General features: G+C 40.7%; 1 protein-coding gene across 2 annotated transcripts in view; it reads left to right on the top strand.

The window, feature by feature from the left end:
- The window catches only part of gstcd (glutathione S-transferase, C-terminal domain containing), a 38924-nt gene that overhangs the window by 1292 nt on the left and 13613 nt on the right, over positions 1-24019 (top strand). For both annotated transcript variants that reach the window (XM_028415897.1, XM_028415887.1), the window contains 6 exons: positions 276-698; positions 1971-2240; positions 5120-5213; positions 21793-21908; positions 22241-22285; positions 22613-22741. In XM_028415897.1, coding sequence (XP_028271698.1) covers positions 276-698; positions 1971-2240; positions 5120-5213; positions 21793-21908; positions 22241-22285; positions 22613-22741 — 1077 coding nt within the window. The remainder of the gene's footprint in view (positions 1-275; positions 699-1970; positions 2241-5119; positions 5214-21792; positions 21909-22240; positions 22286-22612; positions 22742-24019) is intronic.

Genomic DNA, 24019 nt, shown 5'->3' with positions numbered 1-24019 from the left:
TTCTATGTTATCATCTCCTATGGGAACTCAATGTGTGTTTTATTTTTGGAAAAAAAGTTGATTTTGTTTTTGTCTTTTATTTAATTTTTTATTTAGTTTTATTCTTTTCTTTGCAAAAATATGAATGAATGATGAAAAATAAAAATAGATTTTTTATTAAAAAGAAAAACACAGTTAAAACTTGTCTCACGGTAGATGGTTAACCAGCATCTTTCAGTCTGTGCATTTAAAATGCTGTGCAATATTTGACCTCAGAGTTCTTGTCTCACTCTCAGGTCAGCAAGTGGACCAGACTGTGTGAAATTGGCATCCCTTCTGCTGTTGAGGAGCACCTCCAAAATCCCACAAATCAATACCAGCAGCTGCCTCTCTCTATTCTCACCCTCGAGCGAAGGCTGGCGGAACCTGTCCGAGTCCACAATGATGACAAAATACGGAGACAGAAGCTCCAAGAGCAGAGGCAGAGCGAGAAGGGTGAGACCTCTGGACAGTTACCACAGGCCTGTGATGGACTTGAGCTCAGAGCAGCTCTGGCCAAACTGTCAGTGGGTTCAGTTCCAGCTGCGACCACCAGAGAGAACTCTGAGATCAGGAAAGTGAAGACAACAGACTTGCCTCCGCTGGAGCATGTGTTTGCGGAGGGACTGTACTTCACCCTGACTGATGTGGTGCTGCTGCCGTGCATTTATCAGTATCTGGTAAGATGGCATATGTTTATGTTTGTGTGTTGTCAGCAAAGAATGTCATATTATTATGCCTTAAGTCATTGCCTAATTTGGGATCATTAATACACATCATGCTCATTTCCAGCATAAGCCTATGCTTTCAATACACTCTTTGTTATTGTGCTACAAGCTACAAGCAATCATTATCCAAAGCTTTTTCTTGTTAAATAAACAGCTGCACATATGACAGGTCTGATCCCATGAATTGCAGAATCCCTCCGTGCATGTATTTACAGGCTTTTTTTTTTAAATGCCTTTATTATGATGACTTGTCAAATAATGCATGACGTATGGTTTTGACACTCTGGTCAGGGTGAGCAGTCAGTACACCCAGCTCCTTTCACATCCATCCAGGCAGAAACTTGAGTTAAGAAGACTCACTGCATCACACTTGGCACGGGTTTTGCTCTCAAAGGTGGTCTAGAGCCACCTGGCAAAGACTGATAACGGCGTGTATGGGAGGGTTTCTATTCAAATGCAGCAGGTTGAAGTGCATTTCTCTGCAACAGATCAAGAGTTGGCAGGTTGTTATGTTGACTTTAAAATTCTTCATTTATTTTTTTTGAAGACTTCAAAAGCTTCGGAGGGTTCTCTAAATATTCATTAGGGGGCAATCATTAAGCTATTTTTTTACATAGTAATTAAAGCAGAGGTGAGCTGTTTAACTCAACTCTTTATTGTTATTGATCATGAGTGCTGCATTGTCAGGCTATGAAGTGGATCTCAACCTCCATTTCACCTTTCAGTTGTCTCCAGCTTATTCCCAGGCTGTGGGAATCATAGACTGCAGTCTATGGTGGGAATGAACTCACAATGAGGCTTTTAGTAGTCAGCTGTGCTCCAGTGGTTTCCAGTTTCACACTCAGCTTAGCGTGTCTCCTCTTAACGGCCATCACTGTCCACAACATGTGTAGCCACAGTGGATCCTTTCCACTTCACCCACTTGTCATAGTGCAGGGTGCCCCTTCTTGTGTGTTTCCCCCGCAACACAGTCATTTGCATGGCGACAAGGCTTCTCTGATCACATCTTTGTTTGTGCCTCTATGCCTTCCCCACCTTCCATCTCTGTGTTGATGTTTTTCCCAACTGGCCTCTTGTGTGCAGTGTGTGTGAATGTGTGTGCGTGGGGTCGTTCGTTCATCCACATCTCAGCTCAATGGAGATGACACGTCAATTGAGTCACTTAATCAATATTGTCTTGTTTTTTCTTATTTTCTCCTTCTTTTCTCTGATCGGCTTTAATAGTGTTCCCTCCAAGCCCACGCTGCGAGCTCTCTACAGCAACTCCCCCACCTGCTGCGTTGGTACAGCCGTGTGCAGGAGGTACCTGGGGTGCTTCGGGCAGCAGAGGCTTGTGGGATATATCTGTCCACCGCTCAGCTTCCCACATCCAGCCTCCCTGGGCCATCAACTGATGACAACCCAGCAAGCCTATTGCTGCAAGAGGAAGGCCGGGAGATGACCACAGAGCTTCCATTTGTTGGTGGCCCCCGACCCACGATGACTAAACTTAAAGTAAATGATTACTTTTCTTTACTTATTTGCTGCATGCTGTGTTTCTGTGTGTTTCAAAACACACATGCTGGCCCAAAATTTACAGAGCTGTCCCCGGCTGTCCCCCTCACTGCACAGATAGAAGGCTTGCAGGCTCTAACTGGTTGTTAGCTACTATCCCTGTAATTTCATGGCTCCATCTCCACCTGATTGTGACTCTAGGAGTGTAGCTCCAAGTTAATGTTTTGGCTTCTGGCACACTTTGTAAGTGTTGAATTTTATTTATCTTTCTGCCAGTGCTTTAACATTAATTGCTTTCCATCACAGAATTAACATTTAAAGTGGGCTTTTTAGTGATTGTTAGCACAGTTGTTGATTGTTTTTTTCTTTGTTGTTTTTATGGCAGTATATTTTCAGTCAACAGAAAAGGAGGAAAAGGAAGAATAATCTGTTTATAAGAACAGTATCTTACTGCCCTCAGTGCTTCTTTAAATGTTTTCAGTAGTCTCAGTGGATCCTGTTGCCGCTTACTATAGTGCAGATACTGCATATTCAGCTTATCCTCATTTTAGGTGCAATAAAAACAACGAAGCCAGTCCAAAACAAAACAATCTTTATAGCCATACAATGTTATTTATATAATGATTGAAAATCTTGGTGTAAAGAGACAAGATGGCTACACTATACTAGTGCAATCCACTCTGCACTCTTAAAATGCCTTTTCCCTCAGGACACATTGGCAAGACATTTATACAGTTGCACACTTTTATAGTTTTCTCAGCTCTGTAGCAGCCTTGATATCCCTTCTTTTAGCTTGTGTTTGCAGCAGGAGATAAGCAGGCCCAGCTGTTTAGAAGGAGACTGTCTCCTCAACCTTGACTAACCTCCCCACCACTGAGCCCTCAGACTGTTCTCCTGGCCTTGTTGCTCTCCACTCTCAGCAAAGATATTTCTGTGATTTCCTGCTGGCTATATGTCTGCCACAAAAGTGGTGGAAAGCAGTGAAAGAGAGATAGGGGAATTGCTGGGTGGTCAGGAAGTGATGTCCTAACCGTGCCAGATGAAATGCAGTCAGGCCCAGATGTGCTCAAATGACAGTTTTCATGGCAGGTTCAAATCAGACATTAAGGCTAGAGGGGAATGCACACACACACACACACACACACACACACACAAAAAGATGTATATACAATGGCCGCTATTCTGTTTCTGCTGAGGGATTATGAGAATGGCTACGTGTCGCCACCATCATGTCTGCGGTGCAGCTGTTGTGTTGTCTAGGCCAAAAAGCCTGCCTGTGTGCATGCATACGTCCTCATATATGGCTGTGTGTGTCCCACCGAGTACATAGAGACAGAGATGTCTGCCACCTGACTTGGTGACAATCAATCCTTCACTGCTGCTAACCAGAGGCGCCAGGCTCATCTCACTACTCTATCCACAATATAAATGGCTCATAAACTCTCTCTTTCTCAGTTGAGTTAACACACACCGAAGCATGCCAGTCAAATATCCTGTGCAAAGAGCTGTAGAGACACAACCTGTGATCCAAACACAATATACAACAAAAGGGGTAGACTCACCTCCAAAGTTAAGATTCTGCCTTATCTATTCCTAACTATCGAGCTATCTGTAGACACCACCTTTAATTTATTATATCAGTAAAGGCAGTACAGTAGTTATGTAGAACAGGAGGTTAGTAAGCCGACCATCTTTGATTGTCTGAGCAAAGTATTGGGTAACTGGTGTTCCAGCGACACTGTTTGTTCTTTGCTCTGTGAAACCAATGAGCTTTATGTTAGTACTTAATCCTATTTGTCCTCATTTGGGCCTAAGGCTTGACTAAGCAACCAATTAAGACTGTTTTTTCGACCATGGCTACAGCCACATTGTTGGGTGATGAAAGGGCTTTAACTTAACCACTCCTTTAGATTGAATTAATTTGAGCTTTTTACAATAAGTGCAGCTTTTATTTGCTTCTTGTGTTCCACGTCAGAGGCCTGTGGTGTTGTTCACTAAAGTAATACTATAATAAGTTACTGTGTGAAGTCATTTTCAGGCTTTGTTTTTTCATCAAGTTTTTACAATATTTTTTTTCATTTTCTATTGTAGTGGCAAAACCAAAGTATTGTAATGATAGTTTTAACATAACCTAATACCACAGCCTATACAGCTTCAAGGATCTGTTGACACTCGACACACAAATTGAGGTAGTGGTGCCGTATTTTTATTGCCTAGTGTTTTTGGCAGTGATGTACATTGCAGATGGTTAAGCTCTGCGTTACAGCATCACAGTATTTAAAATTGTATGAGAGTGTAGTGCTTTTGTCCCTTTGCTTCCTTAGTAATGTTGACATTCAGACTGTAAGTGTGATCATTATCATGTTGCTGAATGAATTTAAGACCAGACATCTTAGATCTGTTTTTTTTTTCTAATATATGACTCATATCATTACATTTTCCTTGAAATGGACAAGATTCTGCCTGCATCTGTATTTGTCACTGCTGTCTTCATTAATGTCTGCTGATAATTAAGTGGCCTTGAGCTGAGGATATGTATTAATATTAAACATTAATAACTGAAACTCCTGCCTTTATAGGTGAAACACTACTTCACTACTCCATCAAATACTTTTGATTTCAATCCTCTTCCAAGAGAGAAAATTACAAGTGTTTCTCTAGTATTTTATTGTACCGGATGTGTGGGAGTACTGTACTGTACTGATGAAGCAGTTTGTTCTCTCTTGACAGAGTAATAAGTGCACTGGCAATGTTTTTTCCTCAGGTACAGTTCTTCTTTAGGTTGCTTCATTACATCCATTTGTACCTCAGAACCCGAGGCTAGAAAGAGGTTTCTATGGTAACATGTATTCATGATGTACATGTGTGTATGTGTGTAGGAAAATGGCATCGATGCAGTCTTCTCTCCTCATCCCTGCCCTGCCTGGACCCTCCCATGGGACAGCTTACCAGAAGCTATCAACCCCACTGAAGGTAGTGTCAGATCTTGCATTGTGGCCCTCTTCGTGTCTTCCAATATGCTTTTGCCCTTCTGCCCTTGCATTCTTTCCAGTGGTCTTTTTTTGGTTTGGTTTTTAAATTTATTCTTACGTCGTCTTTGTTCTTCATAGTTCTGTTTATGTGCAGCCAGACCTCCTCCCTTTATCTTTCTCCGTTCCCATGGCTTTAGCTGCAAGCCTCTACATCACTCAGTGTGCCATTTCCTTTCACCTTAATGCTTGGTTAGCTCCAGGACAAAAAATATTGATACTAATATATACAAAGCATGGAATGTGCATAAATATTTGCATTAGGCCTTCCCACTGTGGCCTGGTGATTTTCAGTGGCACCTTGCACTGATATACCACAGCGCTTTCTGCTCATCCTCAGTTGAATTTGGTTCCACTTGAGGCCCTCTATAATGAATTTTAAAGTGCTTATCTACATGTGTTATCCTCCTTATGTTGTCGGGTGAAAGTTTGAAATAGGTCTGTGACAGATAGACACCCAACACAAGAGAAACACACAAAAAAGTACACACAACTAATGTGCAGCGTCGAACTTGTGTTTATGCCTTAGTGGATACTGATTGCTGTGAGAAAAGTATCTAATAGGCAGTGAAAGGGTTGTTGATTGTTGCCCCAGGTGGCACTGGTGAAGCAGAAAGGAGAAATCTCTTAGTTTCTTTGCCTCTCTTTCTTTTGCCTGCATTGTTTTTCTTGTTATTAGTGAGCTGTCTGTGCTGGTAGGAATGCTAAACGGTGTGCATGAATGAACGTGTTGCTGCACAGCCGATATATCAGTGTTGTTTTTATACGTAAAGGGAGGAAGTCAATAAAAGTAGGCGTCTATACATATTATGAATATTTAAATATATCTTTCCTTCGACGTGACTTCAGTCCTGTCCTTCTCACTTATGTGGAAAATTGTTCCTTCTCATCACTCATTTTCTCCGCTTGTCAGAGAACACTAGGAAAATGAAAACAGAAAGCCATTTCATTATGAAGATATAAATAATTTATGACCATAATATTAGTTCATGTCTATTTAGCTTCACTTTTATCGTATTGGTGAACTAGTACTTACTAAACAGTAAGGAATTAATTGTAAAACTATGGGACCTTTAAAAACACCTCTGCTATATTAGAGTTTATTTTCACTCGCTGGAATCACACATCTGTGATGTGAATAACAAGTTATTGCCCATAGCAAAGTTTTAATGTTTGGTGCTAGATGAATACCCAAGTGACTGTAGCTCACCTTTAAACGTGATTTTTCAGAGAATAATCAGACCAATTTGATTGATTGATTGATATTTATTTACTGTGCCAGAGAAGGCATGCCCCCCTGCTGTCCAACTGTGAAATTCATGTCAGGCTGCTTAACCCATTTTCCACAATCCATTACAACAGGGCTACTGAATTTCAAGATGTTTTCTTGTGCTTGATTTGTCCATCACCTAAAGAGACTGCTGATAACATGCTTTGGAAATCAAGCAGGGATCTTCCAGAAAAACTCACCATTGTGCATCCTAATGGTGATGCAAAGCTGGACGGCCGTAGAAAGGGATCATGGATCGTGATTGCCAAGTCATCAAACTAAAATGTCAGAGTTAATGAGAAGGCCTCTTTAAACTCTTAAAGGACTAGTGTGGAGAATTTATGGACAACTTGTGGTGAGGGAGTATGTAACCCCATCCTCTCCAAGTGTTAGCTCATATGTAGATCCAGGTTAGAAACATGATGGTAAAACATAGATATTCTAAATTCTGCCATTCAATGTACAAAACTGATTAAAATGGCAAAAATCCAGCACTTTTACCTTATAGTCATCATCATTTCCTTTAAAGTACAACATACTGGATTGTACTGTATAATTATTATTTGCTAACACCAGTGCAGATAATTATTATGAAAACTTTGTGACCTATGAAAGCTCCACCCAAGAACTCTGCTTGCATCTGAACAGAAGCCCTCTTGATGATGTGGGCAGTGTGTCTATTGTGAGAGTGAGAGTCATGAAGAGGGACTACATTTTACCTGTCCCACTTTTGTCAGCACTCAGCATGATAAACGGCACTGTTGATATCTCCTTGTGCAGTGTTAGGTTGGAAGGTAGGTAGAGGTAGCCCCTGTGTTTCAGCACTGTGTAATTAAAGAGGAGCAGAAACGAAAGGCAGCCAATTTGTCCTGAACCTCAGTGCGTGGGCTTTCCCATCTATCTGCTCTAAACGGCAGCACATGCCTACATGTGCAGTACTACAGGGGAAACTGCAGCATTTTCCCCTTACGTATGCATAAATATTTCCATGCCTGGAATACTAATATATAATAGTCTGTGAAACCTTATTTATAAGTATTGGCTTTTCTGTATACAGCTCAGTCTGCAAGTACATGTTTTCTTTGTCAGAGGAATGGATTTAAAATGAAACAGTGTCTGGGAAGTTTAAGTACTGACTTTCAGGCTTTCACTTGAATGTTTACATCCACTTTCATTGTCCTGTGTACAAAATGTTTTTTCTTCCAGTCGTCACTTTACGTGTATGATTGTAAACATGACACAACAAGCTTGATTTATATGCTTTATCTGCTGGAGTATCTTCGGTACTTACCTCTACACGGAAAACACTTTTAAAAATGACATTGAGAGTGAAGGTATTTGCAAGTAATACACAAATTGTGTAGGCAGGATACATTTTAAGTGCTTGTCCGGCCACTAATAAGAAGAAACAAGGTTGAGGAAATGCACTATTCTCAGATGTCAGCAGGTAGATTTGATGATTTGTTGTATTGCTAGCTCCAAATAATCTGCTCAGCAGCTGCAAACATGTAGGAGGAAATGCCAGGCTATACGTTGATGCTGTCTGTGTTCTTAGTTAGCTCACGGAAAGAAAATTACTTTTTGGGCATTTTCTTCTCATGTGAACACCATTGGCACAGTAGACGACACACTGGCAATCCATCTTGTGATCTCAATGGACTTGCACTAGTTGATATCTTTTACATAAACTTATAATTGTACTTTTTGAAAACCACCAGTCTTACAAATTGCCATATGAAAGCAAAAAGTTTTAGTTCTGTGGCAACGCATTGTGCTGGTGTAAAACTAAAAAACTAAAAATTCAGTTCTTTCAGACTGCACTGTGGATTTCTTTTAGACATTTTTACATATCTACTTACTTGCCTTTATAAAAGATAATCACATTCATGTGTCTTTGTGCTCCAAGTCTGTTGACTAATTTGCATTGAATGTTAAGCAGTCCCACACATTGATGCTCAGGTTTGCATGCCAGTATATACAAGAACAAAGGCAGCTCTGTGAATGCATGTGTTGTCCTCTTTGTGTTAGAGAGTATCTTCACTAAATGCAGTGAGTGAGTCCAAACAGGTAAGTAGCATTGTGAGAAGAGGGGCCTTTGTACAGAGCAGCACACGTCTTGTCTCCAGCACTTCAGTTAATGGAGGGAGATGGGAGGTGGCAAATAAAGCAGGATAGAATGATGGAGTGTGTGACAGTGGGAGATTGAGATAGGGCCGTGTGAGGAGAGAGGGTTATCTGGAGAAAACAAGGTAGGGGAAAGAGGGTGAACAGGACAATGAGCCATAAAAAGGGTGGGCCGGTGAAGGAACTGCATAGTCGTCATGCTTGAGACATGCTGCTATTAGGGCCTTCAGGGCTGTTTTGGTACAAGGAGATGAGATGAGTTCCCTTGTCTTTGTCTTAGGTTACAAGAGTATGACAGAAGTTGAACAGTTGGAGTGAAAACTGGCTCCGTTTGTCTCTGTCTGCCTGCCGTGACTGCAGCAGAGATTGAGATTTCACAAACTCTACAGCTGACTGCTGTTTCTTTCTCTCAGCTAGCTACATAAAGACACCGAAGCAGGAAAAAGTCTTCTGCTTATTTGTAGAAATGTTAACAGAGTTACATTACATTGTTTCACTCAGCATGTAATCCACAGGTATTCTCTGGGTACTTTGGGAAGAAATCAAACTCTTTGACTACTCAGACAAATTATTATTATATTAAATTATATTATATTATTTACAGATATTATTAAGCCAGATATTAATGAATCTTTTCACTGTAACTCTTACAATAGTAAATTGGAACCTGTGGGAATATCAGCTCCATTCAATATAGGTGAAATATGTCTCTGGCTTTAGGTTCACCTGCTAAATACCCAAATGGATCCTCACTGGTCATTACACTGTTGCTAGACAGGTAGAAGTCATATGTAGGGCCAGGATTTTTTTTTAAATTCACGCCCACTCATTACTTTAAAACAGCTTTTGCAGCAGACCTGGAACTTCCGATGCCTGTATCGTTCTTTTTTATGTAATTTAAATGCCAATACAAACATTAGCCTCATCAGAAGTCGGAGCCCACGCTTTTCCATGCGTTTCTTGTTTTCTCTGCGCTGTACATGGGTTAAACATCTGCCATGTTTAGCCTCCATATATCCCTCAGACACTCATCATCTTAGTTTTGGAGCAGAATGATTTGTCTGTAAAAAGTAACAGAGATGAAAAATGATCAATCTGAGAGCATCTTTGAATTATTTTGTCATGTAGGTGGACATGTTCTGTTTCTTTTCTTCTACTTGGCTGATTTAAGTCAGTGTGTCTGCCTGTAATAGGAGTGATTTTCCCTTAGGTATGTCATCTGACTGAACCTAGACTAGATAATTACCTAGACTCCAAATGTATGAATTTTACTTCACATTCTAGACACTGTTTAGATGCCCTAAAGACATATTCTCTCAGCTGGACTTAACTCTAATGGAAAATCATTAACTTTGAATAAACATGGTGGTAATTTCACCTTCAAAATTATTCTGTCCATGATGTTCTTGGCATTTCATCATAAATTATTCTCTGTAGAAGTAATTATTGCTTACTGTAGTTCAAGGCTTTTAAGAACTCCAATCTAAAGATCCAATGTGAAGATCATGACATCATTTCTAAGCAACTATGTGTGTATTTTGAAGTATTTGCTCAATCTATTGAGCTCATCAAACACGCTGTTATGCATGATGTTGGTTAAAATGACTCTTAGTGAAAACCCAATTTTTCTGTCTTACCAGTATGGAGCTTATGCACACAGTGAAGGCACCCAGCTCCAGGAGTGGAGTCTGTACATGGTTGTTTTCTTTCTGTCCAGCTGTCAGGCTGAATGAAGGCTCTGCTGAGAGATTCTCAGCAGGCTCAGTCTCCAAACTGTCCTCCTGCATGTTACCACATCAGCTTATGGTCTTAAGATGATGTTGACTGATTCTCTCTCTCACACTATATATCTGTTCCTTTTTTCTTTTCTTTTTTTCCTGGAAATGCTTTTTAGGTTTGCTGTGACTTCAGTACAAGTGACAAGGGCAAAGTCGAGACATAGGGCATGATTTTTTTTTCTTTGAGTCTGTCTGCCTGTCAGATAATTGTCAAAAGATGCTTGCCCTCCTTAGGCGTCTGACATACAAATGTCTTGGGTAATCCGAAGGTAAGGTTAGTGGGTTGATTTTCCCGTCAGACTGTTGCTGTGTACACACACACAGCTTCTCTTTCAAGTAAACCTGAGAACCAGACTAATTAAAATCTCTGTCCATCTTTCCAGCCCTAAATATAACATACTGATCTTGTCACCTCTCCAAATGCTTGGAATCAATAAAATATTCATCACAGTCTCTGGTGGAGCGTTTGATCTGGGAATCTTAGAGCTGCTAAGTGAGATTAGTCTGAGTTGCTACAGTTTTTCAAGAGGTCCATTTTACATACATCCTTCACACAGAGAGGTCTAAAGCATGGAGGAATAGACATGTGTGCTTCATTGAGGCTGTTTAGGCACAGACATGCATTGGGTTAATTGTTAAGTACGACATTTGTCCCTTTTATGTGGACATCCAGTTAGTGTTGATGGAACATGTAGTCAGTTGCGGCTTTAGAGCCATGCCTACATCTGAGAGTTTCTTTAAATGTGTTAGCCAAACATTGTTATGCCACACAAATGACTCAGTCAATGTTTATCTGCCCTCTCAGGCCTGCTGCATTGTCTTTCCTTCTCATACAACACACGTGGGCTTCCTCTTGGAGTCAGCACCACAATCTGACAAGAAACAGCCCACTTAGAGATTCACGGCAGCTGATTTGGCAACAACAACTAAATTACTCTAATTTAGTTGTTGTTGCCAAATCAGATCAATTTGAGCAGCTCAGTTTGTAGGTGGTCTCTGCTGGCTGTGTCCTCACACCTTTCTCTGCTGCATTTTCTTTACCTGTGCACCCCGACTGGCTTCTAAAAGTAGGCAGTGTGTAGTGTTCCTGTCCACAACGTCCTCTGCACTCGTATTAAAGTGTGGAAATCTGGAAGTGTGGATAGGAGTTACTTTTTAACATGTGTAGGATTGTGGGTTCTCCAAGGCAGAGCTTGTAGTTCTTCCACAAACCTCACTAGATCTCAGTAGTGAGAGTTCTCATTACTAATTATGAAGCTGAGTCCCAAAGACACAAAGAATATTGAAAAAAAAATGTTTTTGTTTATTTGATTGCTCATTCAAATATACTGGAGGGAGATGTCTATGGTTATTTGGTTCACCTTCATGGGGAGTTGTGCATATTATTATGATAACACAAAGGCAAACATGCATATGTTGATTTAAGGATGTTTTTATTAGGTGCTGCTGACGATGTGTGTTTGTACTGTGCTGCCATTTGGTTAATACTTAGTTCCCTTGGGCTTATGGCTCCAAACAGCAGGCTCTGACTCCCAAATCACTCCTCTCATTTTCAATTAATTGAACTCATTAGAGCCTTTAAATTGGAGATTTAAAGATACGCAGTAAACACAGGACCCGGCACAACAGGCAACCAGCTTTGTTACTCCCAATTAGAGGGATAATTGGCACTTTATTTCTACAATTCAAGTTCAAACACATCTAGACTCCCTGGAGGGTTACCACAGAGTTTGACTATTTGCAGTGATGTTTGAGTTATGCCCATTTAAATGCAGAGCCACTGGCTGACTGCACAATGAGCTCCGTGCAAATGTCATATCATGAATATTCATGTGTCTCCCAGTTCTGTTTCCTTCAATAGTCTCTGGTGAGGCAATGCGATGTGGGTATGGAGTGGGATGGCAATTTGTCTAACCCTCAGCCAGCTTTCAGTGAGTTTTGGTTTACATAGTGTTTCTTATGTTGTTTCACCACGCTCCTAATTAATTACTGATTAGTGTTTTCAGCTCTGAGCCAAACGTAAAGCCAAATCTTTTCTCCACAGGCCTTTTCTTCGGAGCAGTTTAATGTGTCTTCTCTCTTCAGCTCATGTGTGTTTGACTGGTAGATGATGACATTGGAAGGTTTGCAGTTTTTTCTGGAATTTTATTTATAGAATTGTTGGGAGGTTGCAGGGGGGCTTGAGCATATCTCAGCCATCAGTGGGCAAGAGGCATAGTACACCTATTGCAGGGCTAACAGAGAGAGACACCCAGCAACAAACAACCCACTCACACTGACACCTACGGCCCATTGGAGTCCCTAATCAGCTTAAATTGCAAGAACTTGCTGTGAAGCGACAGTGCTACCACCATGCCACTCTGAGTGTGGAAAATGTTCTTTTATTTGTTCCATTCTCGCTGTCAGGTCATATTTTCTGTTTCTCTGCTTTACGAGAACAATTCCCTATTAACATTGTCTGCTGTTAAATGAATTTGTCATAAACTGACAGAAGAAGTAAAGCACTTTGCCACTTGTGTATCTTTTCTCTCCATCACTAAACAAAGTGAGTTCACTGTAGGGTTTAGGCCTGTGTTATGTTAAATGATTGTACAATGTTTGTTTTTTGTGTGTACTGAGAGTTGTACTCATACCCTGAAGTGCCCACATCTAATCTGGCTCAAAGTTAGGTTGTGTGTAATCTTTAACATGTACTATATGTGTTGTCGTTAGTGGAGATTTCCTCGCATATTTCACACCCTCATGGTGTTGGCTTACACTGATAGGGGTGAGTTGTCAGTTGTGTGTGTTTTGTCTGTGTCTACAGATCATTTAACAATGAACACAAATCCGTGCGGTCGCAGGCGCCACAATAGATCCTTAGTTTGATTTTTCAGGTATGCGAAGTCGCTGTCAGTTTGAATAGCGACATGTCTGTCCTGTTGTTAATTTATTATTGTTTCCCTTGTGGTTGGTATTTCAGTGGACAGTGGTAACAAAATGAGCAGGCAAAGTTCAGCACTAGCAGTGTTTTTTGGTATGCAGGTGGCTCAGTACAACAGAATAATGATTCATCTAAATCCCACTCTAATTATCCAAAGGGCACATGTAGTGTTTATGGCCAATCTGGAATCCCTTGATTCTCGTCCCACTTTCCAAAGCAAGAATGTGTGTGTACTGCCAAGACATCTGCAGATATAATGAGGGAATAGATATTTATTGAGACGAGGTGTATATTTCCCATCATTAAAATAAAATATGAGAGATTGTCAGATAACGCTGAATGGATAATGATCTTCTTTCTGCCAAAACTCAGTATTTGTTAAAACTTTCCTATCAAGCTCCAGCAGTTGACTTATGCAGTGACAATTTAAGCTCACAGAGTTGACAGGAGAACCGCTTCTTTTCTGTTTGAAGAGGCAAACCCAACATTCCTGCAAGAAAACTAGGAGGAGCAGGAACCTTGTTGGAGGGAGTCAAGCTAGCTTTATTTATACTCAAGTTAACACTGCAAGGCCAGGGCTAAGAACCTTACTGGCTGGAAGATTTTTACAAAGGTGGCAGGCCAAAAGACATTGACACAGCCCTGCATGGATGCCAGCATTGTGCCACTTACCCGCTGACTTTGACAGCTCTGGCAGAGTAAAGAGAGCAGAGTGTGTGTGTGCAGAATAAAAACAATTTAAAGAAAAGAGCAACTGCGGGGAAAGCTTTTCAGATTCCTAACAGCAAGAAACTGTGGATTTAAATATTCTGTAGGCTCTAATGTCATAGCCCAGACCTCCCTCTGACTCTTTGTGGGTTTCAGAAAGGCACTGTGAGGCCGCACAGATTCATATGCTGTGTTAAAGTGTAAAACCCATCCCAAGCACACAGACTGAAATCTTTTCCTCGTGGCCATGGTTCACTGATTGGCCACAAAAAAAAGCATGTGGGTGGCTTCAGGTCGATTGTTTCTCACTTGAGCCGAGCTGTGAATGTGCCCGTCAGGGTCACGGCAGCTAAGTCTTTTTAGATCTTTGAAAAAATCATTGTTTATCTGTGCCCGTGGCAAATACAACTTTTCCAACAGGATGGATCGATCACAAGCACGTACAATTGTTTTTGTTTTTTGTTTTTTTCCCCCATTGTCGGTTTTAACTGAGCAGGGAACAGGACTCAGGAGGCAGACTGATGGTCACCCAGCCTCAGATCTGCTGTTTGCTAGGCAAAATACACAATGTCTGTATTAATATTGAAATAAGACAGAAATATTCAAGATGTGATTTTATCTGGTTGGTGGTTGTTTTTTTATTATTATTTACAAGAGTACAAACAACAAACACACAGAAAATAGTAGAAGATGCTTTCTGCAGTCAGCACTAATATTTCATCAAAGTGTGTTTGGTTCTAGGAAAAAGGTGTAATAAATGTGTGAGGGTGTGAGAAAGCCTCCGCAAATCAGCATTAGACATGTTGGTATGCTACAGTACATACTGTTAGCTAAAGGTCAGACTTTATTTTACATGACCAACACCTCCATAGACAATTCACTGTGAAGATCTTTGTAATATTTAACATGTGTTAGCTTTTAAACCATTTAACCATAAATAGCTATTGCCTCCAAATCCACATTTAATAATTGTTGAGTCATCTGTCGATTTGATGCCTAACAGAAAAGCGAGTAATTGGATGTATTTAAAGCAACAAATCTGACTCTGTATGCTCATTTTGTAACAAAACAGCACAAATTGGCTATGTGCTGTGACCTGTGAAAGGGACCATGGGAGCACCATAATCATGCAGACCTCTCGCCTGCAGCTACGTCTGGTCATGTTTTGACAGGCATTCTAAAGCTGTCAAAGGATGCACAGCGAGAAGTTTTCTCCTCCTGTGGTTGTCTTCATTAGCTTTCATTTTTCTTGTCATCAGTCTTACACAAATATGCTGAAAAATGACAGTGTCTGCTGCTTGCATTTGTTTCCTGACAGATTGACAATTTGATGCTTTTAGTATTAATTTTTTGTCTTCAAGTAACTCAAAATGATAATACTTACTGTTCAGTGTTTCACCTTAAAGCTTTTATTGATACCTCACAGCACAGATACACCTGTGATATGTGCTGTTGTTCCTGTCCAGGGTCCCCTCCCTTCCTTAGCGAGTGGTATGTTATGCCAGGTTTGCATCAAGAGAAGCGGTATGAATTTAGATTTCTCACTTCACTGTGCCAAGATCTGCCAAAGTTAATGTCCTCATCCATTCCTTATAGTTTTCCATACGGATGAACATATGTTCAAATGCAGACTTTTCTGCACTGGGGCATACGCTTGTAAATGCCAACAAGCTTTAATGTTACAAATCATGAAGAAGATATTGCAAGATGTGAGGAGAGGGTGCCAAGATAAAACTGCCAGCTAAAAATTGGCCTTTTACAGAAACACAGCTTACTGCCAGAATCTCTACACATTAAGCATATGTTGAAAATATACTGCATAACTTGACTCAGTGTGGCTTTTGAAGATATTTAAAAAATCATTTTAAGAAATGGTTTAGCTAATCATCACGTAAAAACACATTTGGTTGATAATGCATCAGGGGGAAGTCGAATAATACGCATGCGATGTCAAGTCAAAGCTCACGATGGTCAGCTGCGGCGTCACTGCTCACACTACACGTGACTTCAGGTGCTCACACTGAACATGAAACTAAACATGTCTAACCTGGAGCTGTTGCTGTTTCAAAGAAAAATCTAAGTCAGTCAGAATCTGTGTTGCGTGTTGCTGCCACAGCTCATCAAATATAGCCGCCATCATTTCTGTCCAATGCCGTGTGGGCACCACCGTATTTGTTATCATGTTCAGCAAATGCATGCGCAGTGGGGGAAAAACACAGACTTAGGGCCGTATCTCTGCTTAAACTGTGTGATACTCTCACGAGGGGTGACAAAAATATCAAACATGTCAGAATCGATCATCCGATCGCTGATTTTCCGATCGCCGTTCATGTGACGTTAATCGCCTCTCGTGAGCTCGTGTACAATGCTTGATTAAAGACACACGACAAAGCTGAAATTCAGCCCCCCACAGTGTATGCCCGGCTTAAGGTGAAACCGTAGCCTTAACTGTGCAGTTGCCATTTTCGGCTACCATCACCCCCATGAACAAGTAGAGAAAGAAATGCACACAAGTTTCACTGATGACTGAAATATTGACCTGACCTTGACATGTTCCTGGTGAGGACGTGCTGAAATGGTTCCTGTTGTGCCCCAATCGCCTGCTGTACCCTCTACGAGCAGCAGTGCACATACCAGCAAAACCTACCTGATATCACACTTTGCATCTTTTATGTATTTATAGAATATGTTTTAAAAGGAGAGTGTTTTGACAGGCTGCATTAAATGTGTAATTACCTGTGCAGTATTAATTAGCAAAGTGACAAGTGTTTTACATGTACAAAACCTCCAGATTATAGCAGTCTGTAATAGTTGAACTTATTATGAAGTCATTAATAGGAATGTTGAGAGTTGTTTTTAACCTTTAGATCTTCTTCGCTCATGATTTGCCTGACTCCTTATAATGTATTTTCTTTTGTTATTGAGCTCCAGGCATTTTGTTTATTATGAGTGCTCTCTTTACTCAGTTTACTCCTGCACAGCCCACGTTTGCAATTCATAGCACTTTGGGGATCTTTTCAAGGCTAATACATGAAATCTAACTCTCATTCTGTCACACTGGGCACTGTAACACAGTTACTGCCTTTCCTCAAAGCATGGCATATTCACCTGCAACAGCTGTAATCTCTATACAGAAGTTACCCCAACACCCGAGTGGCTGCAGGACTCGGTTTCTACTTGAAATTTTAGTTTAGTGGGTGCTCTTTAGTTGTTAATGTTGCTAAGAGCCCCTGTGAGATGCTTCTAGTTGTTTTGTTCTGAGCAGCTGCCAAATCAAGAAAACATTGTTATTGTTTCTCAGAAGGACTGAGCCTGCCAAACTGTTCTGGTGCATTCCCAGCTGTGTGAGCACGATCCAGACATTTGCAATGTGAGAAGAAGACCTGCTGAAGGAGTTCTACCTGTTTTTGTTTGTAGTCTGCTGTTTTGCGCCTCGTGTACATCCATTTGTACTGATGCAAACGTGCATATGAAAATGTCTACTCTTCAGTCTTGATAACTTGGCGGTCCAGATCCTTTATATGTCACCTGAGAAGTCGCCCCTGGAGTCTGATTGGAATGGGTCTCGGATGAACGATTCCAGTATCATGGTCTCACCTAAATTGTATTTAACAGCTGCCCTGTACAGTTTTCCCTCTATAAGCATTGTGATTCATGAGATCGTGCATTGAAACAACAATCCATCCTGCCGGGCTCCAGATTATACTCTTATGCACCTGGTTGCCACATTCCTGCTGTCCAATTGAGAACCACATAATAGTCTTCTGCAACATAGGCGTCCTCTCTGGTTCACCATATATTAATGTGTCGTACAGTGACAGTATATCTTTGGTTGTTAATGGACAACTGTCTGGGACATTTTTGTGGTAAAAGTCTGGAGATACTTTTCATTCGTAAGGAATTCATTTCCTGTGGCAGCAAGATGCACAACGTAAGCCAGCATGATGACTCCTGTGTGTTTATATAGAATTTTTTGTAATGTCTTTAAGGCTAGAAATAATTTATATTACAGCCTTCTTCAAACGTAACAGAGGTGCTTTCACCATTTAAAGGATGCATTTAGAGCTTTAGATTTTACATGCAGTATAAATAAAGTTAGCAAGAATTTCTCCACACATTGAATTGAAAGTGCTCCAATCCAAAATAGAAGAAATAATCTAAGACTAAATCTCAGTCTTATGTTTGTGTCCTCTGAGAGGTGCTAGCTGGATCCTGCAGAGCACAAACAGAGACCCCCACCCCCCCACCCCGTGGTGCTACAGCAGTGTGTTTACATTCTAATCTGTGTGATGGACTTGCCTGATAAGGCTGTGAGCAGTTCTGCAGCATCAGGGGGAAAAGGAAGAGACTGGTGCTCGCTGCCAGCTGCAGCCGGCACCTTTTAGCAATAGAGGACACTCAAGCTAATGGATCCTCAGTCCCAACCAATGATGCTGCCACAGCTTGTTTTCTCGTCACTGAGCATTGGGAGATGTCAAAGCAACCTGCTGCAAAAAGAGAAAACTTGTTTTTCTTATACCAAGACTCTGTCAGCTCTGGCTCTGTGCCGGCAGTTTTCCGAGTGAGACGGTATCCGCACACCTGTTCTTAAACTCCGCCAACACCCATACACTGTGCTTTCAGCTCACATCAGTCTGTGGAAGGAGGTTAAACAAAAGTCTTTCAGAGAAAAACACCTGAGCCCCATCAGATTCCAACCAAAGGAACATGACAGCAGAAGAGGTCAGGGGAACATAATCCGGAATAAAAAAGTAATTACATTTTCCAGAGAAGGCTTGGATTGTTGCTGGCCAGTATACCAGAGGAATAAATATTTCAGGAAAATACAAAAATCATGAGAATATATTTTGAAGAATTTACCCTTTCCAAAGTTGATTCTGACATTTGGAAAAGATCAAGAAAATTAATCTTACATGCTTATTTACATTTTGGCCTTGCTGTAAGAAAATTAAATATTAAATATTTCATAAAATCTGACCAAATAAAGAAATGTTTTCTTTGACAGTGTGCTTGTTTGTCTGATGGCGAGTATCATATTCAGTGCTTTTGCCTGTTTAAAGATGGCTTCAGATTGACTTGAGGCATTCTCACCATTCACCAAAAGTGATACTATAAGCATGCTTACATGCCTGTTTCTATATATATCAAAGTTCTACATTTAGACAATTGCTGAAATACGCTGACAAAGGAGGGGATGAGCTGATCATTCTGTCAACAGCTTTTCTTGCTGGTTGATTATTTGGCTGGATGAGTCGACGGTTGCAGGCGGTTCTGTCATACTTGTGATGGTAGTGGCTGTTTTCACTTTATAAATAAAACAGCTGGAAGGTGGAAGATCTTGTTGGCATGCAGGAGACACAACTGCGGATAGGCCTCTCTTCTGCTGCCTTCTCAGTAATTTCCATGGTCTGATTGCTTTTCTTTTGCCAGTTAGAGCTCAAAAGGAAACTTTTTAGGCTGAATTGTCATAATTTTTTCTGTGAACGCACTGATCATATTCATTATTATTTGAAGGAGTCTCATCACAGTATGTTTCTGAACTGGCAGTCACAGAGTGATTTTGTTCCCTGCATTCACAGATATGCCTTTATTTCATAGTACTACAGGTGGGGGTTGAATTATCTTTTTTTTTTTCTTTATGTTCTCTTGTTTTTCCTGATGATCCTAAGCAGCACTCCAGGCCACCACCTCAGAAATTTGACCTTGCACTGTGTTGTTTTCGTTCATTCTGAAAAGAAGTAGCCATTGTAAAGTGAAACTTTCTTTGTGGCAGGATCCTAATAAGAGTTAAACTTATTTGTATCATTAATTATTAATATGAAAGAATAGATTTTTCTCTTCCCAAAGATATCCGTTTGATTCACACTGCTCTTGGTGTGTTGGTAAGTGTGACCCATAGCTTGAACTTTAAAGACCTCTTGTGTTCTTTCTCCTTTTCCTGAAAAACGCACATATAACACTTGAACAATAAGTGAGGTTGACTGGCATGTAGTTAGCTGCCACCCACACATCCCTGCATAGGCAATGAATCTGACCTCTAATCATGTAGTTACCAGCACAATCCAGCTTGAGTTGAAGTGCTGAAAGTTACGACACACATAACACACACAAGACTGTAAAATCAATGTTATTTATCAATTTATTTCTTTAGAGGTATCTTTGCACCGTTTTGCACTTACTTCTTTTCACTCAGCACCTACAGCATTAACAGCACTGAGAATGTGCCTGATACATTTGTGCCTGCTTTTGTAAATATCTTAGATCCTTTTAGTGGCTCCACACAGGATTGCCTTTGAAGTGCCACACCAGCATGCACAACACCTTGGCACAACACAAGCTGAACTCCTTGTGTTGGTCCAAGGCTCCATATTGTGTTCATAGGCTAAAAGCTATCAGTTATATTTTTTTTTCTTGCCAGTGCTGCATTCGTGTTTTTTGACTAAGTCAAGGGTAGTCAAGTTTCTGTATGTGTCAGGTGCAGTTATGTGGAAAAGGGTGGCACCGTTACCAACACTTGTGTGGCTGGAGCCAAACCAAGCATGTGTTGCTTTGGAGTTAGTGGAACCAAAACAAAGAAGTAAATATGCTGAATATTAAGCTCTCATTAAATAAAATCCAAATGACAACAACAGCATGTTTTCCTATCTGCTGATTGTAGATATTTATTATAATAATAACCTGTTTTTCCAGAATCTTAGCTTTATCATGTATTTTGGGGTGTAATAAGTAGTTGTGTATATGGCATCAAGTTTAAGTCCTACCTGTTAAGCCCCAATCTGATCCTTGTTGCACTTTCTGTCACTTCTGTCATTTGCAATTAAAACCTAAATGTGTTCAGAGGCCTCTATACTGGTGCCTCTCTGGAGTCCTGGATGCATAGAAGTGCCTGCACCCCCTTGTGAGTTACTCATTGAAATGAAGAGCAGAGTCTTGTCAATACCCTGCTGCTGTTCCCCTGTAGTTAAATTCATTCCTTCTCTGTCTTCATTGTGCTCTCCCTGCTACTGGGATTATCTTAGTAAGAGCCTGTGTGAGTGGCTGAATATTGCTTTTGTAAAAGGTTTCCGTTTGCCTCAGAATGTAAATCTCTCCTTCCATCCGCCCTCTCCTGCTGGCATACACAATGCAGCATAAGCAAAGAAAATATAGGAATAATGTTTTTGTAATTCTTTCGGGGTTAAATGAAACACGGAATCATACAGTTATGGAGCAGAGATGTCGTCTGCAGTGGAAGACAGAAGATGCCAGAGACTGCCGTGTGCTCTGAGTTAATGGGGTACACACTACTTACACAGCAGCACAAAGCTGTGCCTCAAACAAGGAAACCCGTGACTTTGGCTTGAAGGCCAGCTTTTTACGACATTGAAAGATTGTTTGCAGTCCCTTGCTGGCTATTGGTGAGAAACATGCTGATGAGAGAATGCAAGCCTTTTCATCTGTGTGCTATAACCATTACTTGAAATGGCTGGTTGTAAATCATAATTTAAGCAGTTGTAGTGGCTCGCTGACAGCAAAGGAAAGGAAGACATTACAGTGATGAAAAATGTGTAGCGGGACATGTTGTTGTTATTACAGCTGTGTTAATATTGACTGCTTCTTCAGCTATGTCAGCTTTCTTCTCTGGCAGGGTGTTTTATCCCTTCACTGAGTTCTCAGGTGAAGTTTCTTTCTTCTTTATGTTCAAATGCAATAAGAACTTTTTTTCTCTTTTTTTTTTCAGGGAAAATGTCAAATATCCGTGCCGTCAGGAAGATGCAACAACTGAATAACTTGGTTGCCATGGTTACGGAGCTAGCCAGACCTGGTTGCACCATTGTGGATTTCTGCAGTGGAACGGTATTCATCCATCAGTTCATCTGTGCATGTATCGCTACATCTGACCAAGGCTACATTAGATTGCTGCTCCATTAGTGAGCAGCTGACAGGTTCTCTCATATTTTCATTTTCTTCTTTTCTATGTCTTTTTGGCCAGTGTGCACAAGCAGACTGGGTAATTACTCTCATGAAAATGCACGCTCAGAGCCGTAGCCCTGCATGGCTAAAGGGGTCAGTGCTTGGTTGAAAAGGGCATTACTAATCACGAGTGTGTTGATGCCCTCTTTGATGTGTGCTGTTATCCTGTTGCACATTTTCAATCTGTGTCTCTTCTTCTTTGTTCCGTCTCTTAGGGTCATGTAGGGATTGTTCTGGCATACACTCTTCCAGACTGCCAGGTAATGTCAGCAAACAAGCAAATAAGACTTCTAATGACTTCACGCTAGTATCTTTTGACAGACATTTGCCATTTGTTTTTTTAAAGATAAAATGATATAATTGGACATCCCCATAATACTGCTGTGTTGTGTAAACACTATAATTACAAGCTTTGTTTTAACTGTTCCTTTTGAAAGCTTTGTTTTTTTCTTGCTTAGAGCTGAGCGTTTTAAACATTGCTGTGCAGTTTGTAGACATTCATTTAAATTTTATTACTTCTCATTATTGGTCTTTCATAAAAGTAGTAATCAGATTCAAGAGTGTGTCATTCTCTGTCTTTATTGAAGGTCATCCTCATAGAGAACAAAGAAGAGTCCTTGGTCAGGGCTCAGAGTCGCTGCGCTGAGCTCGGTCTGAAAAACATCGGCTTCATTCAGGCCAATTTGGATTACTTTACTGGACCGTTTCACATTGGGGTGAGCACAACACCAGACACAAAGGGACCCAAAATGCTGCAGCACATTGTGTCCCTTTGTTGTTTGATCAATAGATTCTGTAGCCAATATGATAATCAGTGATGAATCAGAGCTGAAGTATTTGGCCAAAGGTGTGTTACTTGCCTGAGAGCCTCAGTATAAAATGTAGGCTTATTAAAGTCAGCAAAGAATAATTGCATACATTGTTCTGTGTTGGCTCAGTTGTGGAGCTAGAAAATAACTTGATCAATGTGAAATTATTTTACTGCATTCAATGTTTGTATCACCAGTGATATTTATCCAGTTTAGAGGCATCTCATATACACACATATATACACATACACTGCTCAAAAAATAAAGGGAACGCTACAATAAGACATGCTAGATCTTAATAAATGAAATATTCCACTTGAAAGTCTTCATTCATTACATAGTGGAATATGATGAGAACAAAATAACATAAAAGTTATCAATATAAATCAAAATTATTAACCCATGGAGGTCTGGATTTGGAACCATAGTCAAAATAAAAGTGGAAAATCACATTACAGGCTGATCCAACTTGAGTGGAAGACAAGTCAAAATGAGGCTTAGTAGTGTGTGTGGCCTCCACATAAAGCATCAGTCAACTCCTGGACAGTCTGTGGTGCAATGTGGCGTTGGTGGATAGAACGAGCCCACTGCAGCAGCATATGGTCTCACAACGGGTCTGAGGATCTCATCCTGGTACCTAATGGCAGTCAGGGTACCTCTGGCTAGCACATAGAGGGCTGTTGACCCTCCAAAGAAATGTCTCCCCACACCATTACTGACCCAACACCAAACCGGTCATGCTGGAGGATGTTGCAGGCAGCCGAACGTTCTCCACAGCGTCTTCAGACTCTGTCACGTCTGCCACATGTGCTCAGTGTGAACCTGCTCTCATTCGTAAAGAGCACACGGTGCCAATGGTGAACCTGCCAATCTTGGTGTTCTCTGGCAATGCCAATTGCCCTGCATGGTGTTGGGCTGTAAGCACAAGCCCCACTCATATATACATGCATATTAGTGGCCTGCTGGAGGTCATGTTGCAGGGCTCTGGAAGTGCTTGACTTTGACTTACATTGTTACTTTATTTTTTTGAGCGGTGTACATCACATGACCCATTCTGTAGATAATTTTAAAAATATTATAATAATCATAGGTTGAAACCGTGACATACACATCTTTTAATTAATGATGCCTCCGTTTGTCACATCATGCTGTCACAGTCACCAGCCACTCTGCAAGGTGTCAGAA

Source organism: Parambassis ranga, chromosome 1 (assembly GCF_900634625.1).
Source record: "Parambassis ranga chromosome 1, fParRan2.1, whole genome shotgun sequence".
In the NCBI taxonomy this organism is placed as follows: Eukaryota; Metazoa; Chordata; class Actinopteri; family Ambassidae; genus Parambassis; species Parambassis ranga.
The sequence above is the reverse complement of the archived record's forward strand: the minus strand, read 5'-3'. Positions and strand labels throughout refer to the sequence as shown.